The 12,504-nt window shown below is 29.0% G+C and overlaps 1 protein-coding gene across 1 annotated transcript; it reads left to right on the top strand.

Moving 5' to 3' along the window:
- Nucleotides 1–10,132: 10,132 nt before the first annotated feature.
- LOC101220235 (probable calcium-binding protein CML36) lies at nucleotides 10,133–11,138 on the top strand. The gene has a single exon (XM_004151228.3). It carries the CDS (start codon nucleotides 10,299–10,301, stop codon nucleotides 10,875–10,877), a length of 579 nt encoding a protein of 192 aa, XP_004151276.1. The 5' UTR covers nucleotides 10,133–10,298; the 3' UTR covers nucleotides 10,878–11,138.
- The last annotated feature ends 1,366 nt before the right edge of the window (nucleotides 11,139–12,504 follow it).

The raw sequence follows: 12,504 nt of genomic DNA, 5'->3' as shown, positions 1-12,504 counted from the left end.
TTAAATACGATTCAAATTTAAGTTAAGTTAAATATAAGATATTTAATTTAGTTATTAATTAATTGGAGAATTGATTAATAGTTTAGTTTAATATTATTTAATTAAATTTGACTTGATTAAATTAATATAAAACTATAAAATATTGGAGCAATATTCCTTAAATAAGATTTAAATGAAATATTAATTAAATATGATTTAATTAATTATTAGCTAATTGGTTAATGGTTAATTAATGAGTAGATTTGAAATATCTATTAATTTAATGTTTTTAAAATTAATATCATCTCACGAATCTCTCCTACTCTCTTTCTTATTTGAAGAAGGAAAAAAAACTATCTTTAAACGAATTAATCAAGAAAAAAAAAGTCAACGCTTTTGCTCGCAAAAAGAAAAGAGTTTATCTCAAATATCTATAAATTTTTTTTCATCCCAATTGGTTCCCACAAACCAATCTCATCCTAGAGGATAAGAAGATCTCTAATGATGAATGTCCCAAATTCAGAGGTTTGTAAATTCAGAGACGTCATTAAAAGTAAGTTCTATGTATCTTTTACATTAAAAGCATGTTTAGTTTTTATTTAGAATTTTGATTCTAAATTTTGCCAATGTACTAGTATTTTGGATTTCCAAATTAATTTGAGAAATGATTGTGTAAAACCTTCCGCTATTATGGGCTTTTATTCTTTAACCGCTAACATCACATCCTTTGGAAAGCGAACATACCACAAGGATGAATTTTATCTTCCTTTAGAGGAAGTTATTGTCTCCCCTAACAAAAAAGACATCGTCAACATTCGATTTAGAACTCTTTGACGAACTTGCTGTATTTTTTATGTGCTCAGACTGCCCACATCCTCAACAATCTATCAGACCATCTTCTTTGAACCTCTACTAGAATCACTCTTGGACTGCACTAGAACACCATCGCCACTTAACTTGCACTTGTGTAACCCAAATTGTATATGTTAGTTTTTTATCGTGCTCTATACTAATTTTATGGATATGGTTTATTTTTTAATTATTTAATAAATGTTATTATTCTCTTTATTATTCAATTGCATGTTATTGTATAATAATATTCATGAATATGTTATTATATTCTAAATGTTTCTAATTGGTTATTATTGTGAGAACAATAATAAATCAATATTAGTATGAGTTATAATTGATAATCATAGGATGATTAGGTATGTAGAGACAAATTATAATCATATTTTTTATTAGAGAATATGAATTTGATTGAACTTTTTTTAGATTATTACATGGACATGTGTCATAAATAATATCTCAAATAATTGATTGTTTTGATTCTTAGAACTGAGATTATCATAGTGTCAAATATAATAATTAATATATTTGGATGCAATGAAAATTTATTTTTAACCAAATATTTATAAATTATGTAGTATGTAGTAGTAGACAATGATTAATCAAGATACAATTTATCCCTCTTGTTATGGAGAGATATCTCTAGGCCCTCGATTAAGCGATGTATTAACTCGTCATGATTTCAAGAATGTGTGTGGCTGGGATTTCTTAACAAGGTGTTTCAAATTCTGATTGTACTTGATATTTTTAAAAGATGACTATTTGATGTTTATGATGAACGAGAAGGTGATTTTCCTAAGGCTACGTGAATGTGTCTTCGTAGTGTCGCCTATGGTTGTTAGAAAATTTTGGTGTTAAAAGAGGTCGTGACTGAAGATCTGAGAACCTGAGCCTAGGTGAGGATATGGATGGAGGATTGTAATATGGCCTAGGGCCTAGTTTAAGCGATGGTGGGTAGCTTTATGTGTACATAGGTGCACATATTGAGGTTGTTACTGTGGTAGGTGCTAACTATGTGTGAGCTCTGTTTGGCCGTGTATTTTCTTGTGGGTATGGTTCACGTGTGTTTCCACGTACCCGAGACGACATAGAACGGTCAACGTCCCCAAAAGAGTTAGTTTTTAAAATAAAATAGGGAGTCGCCACCAATAATTTTTGCTGTGTGATTTGACATCGAAATAAGATAAAAAAAATTGTTTGCAAAAAATAAAGTTGAGTTCGGGAGTCATTTGTGTATGGAGAAGGTATTAACACCTCATAACACCCATTTAGAAAAACGGTGGCCACATTTCAAATCTTGAATTGAAAATATTTTTTAATTTATTTTAAAACTAGTGTCTTATTTTACCCCTTATTACACCAATATTTGAAACAATGATCTCATAAAATAAGTGAAATAATATCCATTAATTAGACTATATATTGAAGAAAATTTCTCAAAATCTATCATAGGCTAGTCTTCGAATAAATATTGTTTTTAAAACATTGATTAAATTCATTGTTTTTTGAAATCAAATCTCAGACTCCCAAAATATCGATCTCTCCCCTCAAGAATCTAGAAATAACGGACTCTCTAAAAGTTCTAGATTTCATCGTATGATTTTTTTTAGCGAAATAGATGTGAGTTATTAAAAAACGTTAATTAGGAAACCTTATGAAATATAGATTTATATTTTAAACTTTAAAATACATTAAAAAAAATATAGTATTAAAGTAAAATTTTCTAAATAGTTAAAAAATGAAATTTAAGAAATATTTCAAAATTAAGTCAAATAGAAAATAATGGACAGAATCAAATACATCCCAGAAAAAATTAAGTAGATAAGATCAAATTTTATTTTATTAGAAAAATATTGGAGATTGATCTTAGACTTCCAAAGAATTCATCGTCTCACCTCAAGAATTTAAAAATAACGGACTCCTATATATCTTTAATTTCATCCCAGAAATAAATTGTAAAGAAAATATTAATGTAAAGAAAAAAATCAAATTAGTTAACTAATGTAAAATAATGTTGTTATATCGTCTGCATAAATTTAAGTATGTATAATAATTGTTATGATTGTAATGTAAATAAGTAAAGAAAGAAAAAAATATTGTAACAAAAGATAAAATAAGGAAAGAAGAAAGAAAAAGAAAGAAAGGGAAAAGAATGAATAAATAAATAAGAAGAAAAGAAAGCATATGGGTGGTGGGGGAGAAAAGAAATAAAATGAAATGAAATAAATACAGTAATAATAACAATAAGTGAAAAAAAAGACAGTAATATAAAAATAAACATAAATATAAGTATAATAACAATAATAAGTCTTTTTTTTAAAATAATAATAATATAACAATAAAATCTTCTCTATTGCTCGTTCTTTCTCTCTAAAATACTTTTGTCTCTATATTTTAGAGAGGAAAAAAAAAGTAATGAAATAACGAAAACACAGAAAAAAAATAAAAAATTTCTTATACATTTTCTTTTCTCTCCCTATCTTTTACAAAGGAGAAGAAAAGAAAAATAAGGATTCAAATCTAAAAAAAAATTACTTGTTCATGAGGTGTGAATCTTTACGAGTAAATCCATATCCAATACAATCTCCAACTAAGTTTATTTCAACACAGGATTTGATTTGGTTAAGATAAAAGAAAAAATAAATAAAGACAATAAGCTAATGAAATAAATAAGAAAAACTCCCATTTTGTTTAAATTTTCTTCCAATAATTTTTTTCTTGGAGATTCTCTAAAAATTTTCTTCATACACACTCTAACGATTTTTTTTCTCTACAAACTTTTTCTAAAGAATTTTCTTTTTCAAGAAACTTTCTTTTCTTTTTTTAAATAACAAATGTCTCTATTTATAGATCCGACTTATCCACAAATTAGAAAAAAATAATAAGAATAAAATCATAATTGGATGTTATGGGAAGAAAATAAGTTTTCATTTCCTAAAATAAATAAAATGAGATATTTTGAGATTTTGTGAAAAATAAATTGATTTTTTTTCTCAAATAATATAAATAAGTTAAGAGTGAGGTTAGAAGATTTTATTTAAAACAAATTAATTTTTTTCTTAAAATATTACAAATAAGATAAATGTGATATTAAAAGATTTTTTAAAAAAAATAAATTGATTTGTTTTCTTTTAAATGATAAATATGCTCATGAAAGAAGATTTTTAAAATATGATTATTGAGATTCTAGCTCGTGTTTTCAATGTTTTCTCCTCCGAACAGTGGTCAAGGACCAAGCATTGGTTGACCTTTTCGTCATTGATTGTGGACTCTGATTCATTTTGTATGTATAAACTAAGTTTTATATTCCTTTATGGGATAGTTAAAAGTTGCGAGAGCCACGCTATTAGGTGCGTTTTGAGAGATTTTATTCGACTATTATTATTTTGTAAATAATATCTAGTTTGGATATGAATTCCTACTTGAAACTCTAGAATATCTAGATGAGTGTGGGGTGAAACACACTTGATATGATTTTGAGTCTGAAGATTGCATATGTTTATATAGAAGTGAAAATTTCTCTATTTTTCAGATTTGGCTAACCCAAATTTTAGGGGAGATCTGCCAAAATTTTTGTAGATATTTCACCATGCTTGTTCTACAAAAGTTTAAGTGGAAATGTTGTGTTTCAAAAAGTGTTTTCTTGCAACGATCTAGTTAGTAGGGAAAACCTTAAACGGGGTGTGACAAATTGTTTATGCACGGTCTGTTCACATCAAACTTTACTTCACTCATAAAGTTTGACACACACCTCTACTTCACTCCTAGCAAATTATGCAATTAGTAAACAACCCCACTATTCATAAATACTATGTTTGCGGACACTGCTGCAACGATGGAGCATTCTAAAAAATTCAAGAAACCACAAACCCAAGACTATAATACCACTTTGTTGAGACAAAACTTCCCAAATCTAAACACCTACCTTGGAGAAAAACCACACAGACAAGAAAGCAATCCACTATATGTGAAAAATTGCTATAATCACAATGAATAATTATTTTTCCAAACCCCAATCACAAGAACACTCTCTCAAAGCTTGTGTTAGGTACATGTAAGAAAAGCAAAGAAAATGGGCAAATTAAATAGAAATACAAACAGTCAAACATAATCATTGTGTTAGGTACATGTAAGATAAACTATTCCACATCAACATATAATATCAATATACAAATGACATAATCTTTGAGTTTCACAAGCTAAACCTAATTTAAACTTCGAACTAACAAGTCCAAACAATTTTTATTGCAATTCAATAGTTAAAAAGGAGATATGAAGATTATTTTAGAAAGAAGAAAGACTAATGTGTACAGGGGAAGTACTGAATCACCAAAACTCATGTAATCCTGAAAATGGAGGAAGTAAAAATATCTTTATACTTCAAATCCCCTCTATATCTGGTAGTCAAAATGACCAAATCTAAGCGAATCAGTTTGTCCAATGTGTCGCGACGTGATCGCTACGCGGAGCGGCCGACCTCCCCGTTTATTTAATTTTAATAAATAGTTTTGGAGTCGCCACCAACCATATTAAGGTGTGATTGGTCACCCAAAAAAAAAAAAAAAATGGTCTACGTACATTCAGAGATTTAAGTTCGGGAGTCAGTTGTGTGTAGGGAAGGTGTTAGCACCCTACAACACCCAAAAAATGGTTACCCAATTTTATCTTTTAAATTAAATTATAGAGGTTCACAAAATAAAATTTTTATTTAGGTTTTGTTTAAATGTCCCATGTTTATCAATTCATATCGAAGAAAGTAAAACCTAAGCATGAATTGATGATTATGAGTGGCATAGGAGCCATTAGAAAAATTAAGTTTATTTTTGTTTTAAAATATTTTTATTCACCTTAAGAATATTAAGATACCAACACTTGATATTTTAATCTCTATCATAGGTGTTTAATGAAAAATTTCATATATCTAGAATTAATAAATTCATAGAAAATACTACTCAGTTTCATTTAAAATATGAAATGTGTTAATTTAAAAAAAAATAATCTATTAATTAAATTTCAAACGGAAAAATTTCATGTATTTATGGATTTTAAATTATAAAATCCATAAAAAACAATACTTTTTCCCCAATTTACATTATTATATTTAAATAAAAAAAGAATAATAACAATGGCAAAACATTATGAAATTTGAAAAATACTTAGAAGTAATATACTGAGATAAAATAAATACATTGATAATATATGCAAAATGTAAAAGATATTAATGTAGGATGCAAGATAATTAATTAATACAACACATGCAACATAATTAATTAAATCAAAATGATGCAAAATAATTGATTAATGCAGGATGCAAAATAATTGATTAATGCATAATTAAACGAGGCCAAATGGATATCAAATAATAATTAACAGTTGAATGCTAAAGTAGGTTTGGCCCAATATGCAAATAAATAATATTGCGAAATAATCACACCAAAATAAATATCAAATAATTATAGCCACATATGCATACTGATTAATTAATACATCATGCAAATAATTAGAATGAGGGAGTGAAAATGTCACATACAAGTTGCTAATTAATTAATAGGCCAAATGAAAAATGGTTGTTGCCAAAATATTAATTATATCATGCATAATTATTAACATGGATAATATATGGATAACAGTAATTATTAACAGAGTATGCCATATGGATACATGGATAAAGTAATTAACAAAAACTGTAAAATGGATGCCAATGAAGAATGAGTATTACCAAATACAAAAGGCTAATTGATTAATTATGCATAATTATTAAGGCATGTCATATGGATATAAGTAATTAACTGTAAAATGGGTGTCAATGAAGAATGAGTATCCAAATACAAATATACGATGCTAATTAATTAAAAAGAAATTAACACAGAATGGATGCCCAGTAATAAAAGAAAATTAACACAGAATGGATGCCCAATAATAAAAGAAAATTAACACATAATATTTAAAAATTAACACAGAATGGATATACATAATGGATACACAGAATGGATACCCAACAATTAAAAATAAATTAACACAGAACAGAATGTTCAATATTTAAAAATTAACACAGAATGGATATACATAATGGATACACAGAATGGATACCCAACAATTAAAAAGAAATTAACACAGAACAGAATGTTCAATATTTAAAAATAAAAAATAAAAAAATTTAATATAGAATGGAAGGTAGAATGCTCAGTATTAAGAAAGATACAAATAATAAAATTAACATGTTAAATGATGGTAAAATGATGAACACGATAGTTCATAATTAAAAGCAGTATATCAAACAAGAAGAAAAAAAAAATCATTAAACAAGAATAAGAATAAAAAGAGGAAAAAGAAAAAAAAAACTTACCAGCAGGTCTGCCCTTCAATGCCAAAGGTTATTCCTTTTTGATCTTCTTTCACTCTTCCCCTCTTTCTAAATCCTCCAATAATAAAAAAAAAAAATTCTCCCTGCTTTCTTTTTCCTCTTTCCTTTTTATAGGGCAAGCTCCATTGTTTTTTTTAGATCACGAGATGGAGTGCAAATTACAGAGAAATAGGAAGAAAGTGGGAGAGTGGGAGAAAGTGATAGAGTGGGAGAAAGTGGGAGAGTGATGACGAAGAAAAATGGATGGTTGAGAAAAAATAGGAAGGAAATCAAAACCTTTTATTTTTATTTTTATTATTTATTTTTAAATGTATTTATTATTATTATTATTGTTTTTTTTAAAAAATATAAATTTAAGATTCAAATTCAAATTCAAATTCAAATTTAATTTCTTTTTTAATTTCTTTTTCTTTTCTTTTTTCTTTTCTTTTTTCTTTTATAATAAATAAATATAGGACAAAATACGGTATCTACACAATGTCTATATTCGTTACTCATAAATATTAAATCCAAAAATCCAAAAATAAAAAAAATAAAATAAAATAAAATAACCAAAGTTGATTTTGAAATACAAAAACAAAAGGGGTCTAAATGGAGTGGAGGATTAAGTGGCTAACTTTGAGTGTTTAATAGTTTTGAAAGACAGAGAAAAGTAGCTAGTACATGAAGAGGGTCCGAGCAAAATCGTTAGAAATTGACATTGAGAATAGCTTAAACGAGAGGAAGACAACGCAGCGGAGAATACACAGTCAAGTAGAGGAGACAGCGCATCAGAGAGATGGAGATGGCGTGGTAGAGAGAAGCGGATGACTTGATGGATTCTCAGATGAAGAGATGAAGAGACGATGGAGAGATTTCAAATCTAAAATCAATTATAAGAAATTTGGGTTTTAAAAAGATTGTCCGACCATAAAATAATAATGAATTGGCAAGAACTATTAACGCCCATAGTATGTCATCAAGAGATAGTCACCTCTGCTAATGTGAAATGAGATGTTCCAAAAATAACTCCTAACAAGGTTTGATGTTAGTGAACACTCCTAACACCTGTTGTACAACGTTGAAGTATACCCTATCACCCTATCCCTTAATTCCAAAAGTTGTTTTCTAGCATCAAGAAAGACCTTTTTTTCAGTGTAACCAACAAAACTGCTTTGGTTTAGTCAACCAATTTTATTTGTTCATAGTACGAATCCAAGAGGGAGAGAACAATTAGAGACAAGAGGGATGTAATGAGAGAGATGGTTGCCAAATGGATAGGGAGACGTCTTGAAGGGGCAATAGAGTGTGGCCGTTAGAGAGAAAGTAGCCATGACTGACAACAACTGTGATCCATGAACAAACCCTATAATTATAAATGGTTATATACACACACTCTCAAGTTCCATTATACACAACAGATCTATATAAACCAACTTTTTTTAAATAAAAAAAATATATATATATATAATATCCATTGGTTTAGTAATTTAGTTCATACCAACTTTGCGAACCAATCGATTAGTTGGTTGTGCATGTTGAACGTAATATTTGCCAAACCTAATGACTAAATAGAACTTTGACTTTGATTTGGTCAGTTCAGTTCAGTTCTTTGATTTGGTCCAGTTCAGTTCGATAGACAATACTCATTTCCTAAATTAGACAATAGCAACAACTAAAAGTATTTTCTTTTTAACTTTTCTATTTATAAAATTTGGGTACTAATAGATATTTAAAAAATTCAATGACTTTGTTTCTTTCTTTCTTTTTTCCACATATGTTTAGACGAGAGTAGATATTTTGAATGAAAATCTAAAAGTATAACCTACAAAATGGAATTGAAAGGTTGAAAATATGATGATTTTACTTGTTAATTATATTTTATTTATTTTTGTTTTCATCTGCCCATCCATTAAAAAAAGAAAAAAAGAATTAAGGCATAATATAATTGTAAATACAACGTGCATCTAATAGTTCCTTTACAATCGCGTGGTAGTTATTTGAATGAGTAAGAACAAAACAAAACTAAATAAAGAAATTTAGAATAACAAAGTAATGTTAAGTCTATAATGGCCACCCACTTATTTAAAATACTTAAATTTCTGCTCATTATTTTAATTTAACAATAAGTTGTTTTGTTAGTATAATTTAGTAATAAATTGTTGTACTATTCAGGTTGGACTTCTACATACCAACACGGCAATAAATATTACATTCCCAAGTCTTAAGAATATATTATCTTACACTTCTTATAATGTAACGATATACTTTTAATATTATTGTATTACAAAAATGTAATAACATACTTTTAATATTATTTTGGCATTTGTATTTTTAAAGTGTTCGTTTTGATCACTATACCTTCAACTTTAGTTCATTTTGGACAAAGTAACATTAACTCAATTAGTAGATACCATCATCCTCCTTAAAGATTGAAAGTTTGATCCTCATCTCAAAATTGTTGGGCTAAAAAAAACTTCATTCGACTTTTAAAGAAAGGATTATTTCAATTCCTTAAATTTTTATTTTAAAAATTTGAGAAGGAAAGTAAAGTTAAAAGTTGAGAAGGAAGAAAGGTAAAAAGTTGTAGTTGAACCTTTTATTTATTATATATTAAAAAAGAATTGTGTAAGTTTCTAAGGACACATGAGGCAAAGTAATGGTATCAACCTCTTCCCTTTTGCTTTCAAATTCAATTTTATTTTCTAATTTTATTTTTTTAAAAAAAAGAAAGAATAAAAACGCCACCCACCACCCAACCAAAGAAACTACATTCTTTCATTCTCCTTAAATTCTCCATTAATTATTGAAACAAATAACAATTCCTCAACAATTATTTTATACATCAAATTAAAAAAAAGAAAAAGAAAACAACTATTCAATTAACTATTTTTTTAAGAAAACAAATACCTAATTTCCCATATATATATATATAAATAAAATTTTAAAATTAGTCCTTAACGGCGGATTCTTGTTACACTATAACGAAACTTCCTGGAAGCTGCCATGGCCGATCTCCCACTCTCATCCCTTCCATTTAAGTCGGCATTTTCTCCTTCTCTTTCACCTCCATTTTCTCTTCTCCTTCTCCCCAAGTTTCTCCTCTCTACCTTTCCCACTTTCTGCCATGATGAAAATCCCCAAAAGATTTAGCCCTAAACGCCTCTTCCGATCCAAAAAGCATCACTCCGCCGACGTATCCCGCTCGGATCCACCCTCTTTCGGCTCCGGTACCTCCTCTTCCTCGTCCTCTTCCGAGAATTTCTTCAAAGCTAACACCGTGAACACCGGTTACGGAACCCCGACTAGCGTTCTGGACTCGGACGGGAGGGGGAACGAGGGGGTTGTGTCGAGGAAGGAACTGGAGGCGATTCTTAGCCGGATCGCGTCAGAGGAAGAGGTTGCGATGATGTTGCGCGAAGTGGATAGCGGGGGCGATGGGTTCATACGGTTGGAGGAATTGATGGCTCGGGTGGGGTCGGGTGAAGCGGCGGGAGAGTCGGAGATGCGGGAGACGTTTGAGTTTTTTGACGCGGATCAGGATGGGAGGATCACGGCGGAGGAGCTTCACGGGGTTTTTAGATCAATAGGAGATGAGCGGTGCACGTTAGAGGATTGCGGGCGTATGATAAGGGATGTGGATGAGAACGGGGATGGCTTTGTGTGTTTCGCGGAGTTTGTGCGTATGATGGAGCTGCAGAGATGAATGAGTATACGGCTCTTGATGCATTTAAATGGACGGCTGTGATGGGATGGGATTATGGTTTTTCATTTTTTCTTTTTTCTTTTTTCTTTTTTCTTTTTGGTTTTGAGTGTGTGCTATGTGCAATAGATATAGACACATGATCAAAAGTTGTGGCTTCAACCGTTGTTGGCCACTCCAAAAAGGGACTCTTCAATTTTTATAATGCTTAATGCAATTATTGAATATCAACTAAATGTCTATAATATTTTGTGTTTTTTGATATTTGATATTTCATATTTCATACAACCAACCATATTCCTTCCTCTTATTAGTGTAAATTTATATATGGAAAATTAGATAGAAGAAATTAACCAAACATGTTAGCTATAAAAAGTCAGGTTGGAGATTATGATTAATAGGATTGGTGGTGAGATATTTTATAAAATTTTGAGGCCAAAATACTGACGCTTTTGTATTCCTATATTTTAGTCTTAAGAGTTATGAGTCATGACAAGTGTGGAGAGGAAGGGGGATTTTTCTTTTCCTTCAAATCTTACTCTCCATCAAAGCAGCAGCTACTCTCTTCTCCTCTAAAGCAGAGCACACAAGTATTTATTTTTCCTTCAATTTCTATTTGGTCGTCAATTTGGGTTTCTCCCTCTAATTCCTTTTATCTGTAGGCGAAGATTATTTTCTATCTATTCATGTCTCTTTTTTCAGGCGTAGACGAAGAAGGCAGCTTTGTGTTTACAATTTATAAATTGTTTACCTATTTTAATATTTACATTTTTAATTTGTATATTCTAATATTAATTTTGAAGTGATAGATTATAATATATATTAAATAATGTTTTATTGATACTAAATTTTGTTTTTGGTATACCAATTGTGTCCTTTCAAACTTAAAAGGTCGTAGGTTTAAATTTTATCTATTATGTCTTTTTTTTTTATATATAGTGTCCCTATATGTGATTTATGGATCTGTCACTGCTCCGGACCCCTTATTGTAGGATCAAATGTGGTAGGAAAGGATTTGTAGTTATTAAATTTATAATTAATTTTCTTTTAACAGGGGCATTTAGCTATAAATTCCGCTATCTTATGCAAATTCAATTATGTTCATTCACATTTTATTTATTTATTATAATGCGTAGTCTTCAAGATTCTTTATGTATGGTTTATTTCATAATAAAGCATTATGTAAAATTATATTTTAATGTATTGTATAGTTTACTTCCTTTTATGAAAATTAATATTACCATTTTATTGAAAAAGCTTAGACTATTAATAACTTGAAAAAAAATGATGGAGATGAAAATTGTTTATAAGCATTGAATATTATTTTGTTAGAAAATATAGAAATTAATTCACAATTAGTTTGTTGAGTTTTTTCTTTTTACAAAGTAACTTGTTCGAAATAAAAGGGAGGAAGAAATGATTAAGTGTGATGAAATACATAAAATTATAGAGAAGAGATGAGATAAGGATAAAAATGAGGGAATGGGTAGATTAGGTGTGTTTAAGAAAAACATATGGAGTAGGAAAAAATCAGTCTAAATATGAGTTATTACCAAATAAATAGTTTGTGTCTTTACTTTCCTACGAATTACAATCTCACTCCAAGAAAAGTGCACTCTTTACTTTCCTA

Source organism: Cucumis sativus, chromosome 4 (genome assembly GCF_000004075.3).
Source record: "Cucumis sativus cultivar 9930 chromosome 4, Cucumber_9930_V3, whole genome shotgun sequence".
Classification (NCBI taxonomy): domain Eukaryota; kingdom Viridiplantae; phylum Streptophyta; class Magnoliopsida; order Cucurbitales; family Cucurbitaceae; genus Cucumis; species Cucumis sativus.
The sequence above is the reverse complement of the archived record's forward strand: the minus strand, read 5'-3'. Positions and strand labels throughout refer to the sequence as shown.

Excerpts from the sequence above, each read along its gene's own strand:
- LOC101220235 (XM_004151228.3), top strand. The coding sequence starts at position 10,299 with ATGATGAAAATCCCCAAAAGATTTAGCCCTAAACGCCTCTTCCGATCC.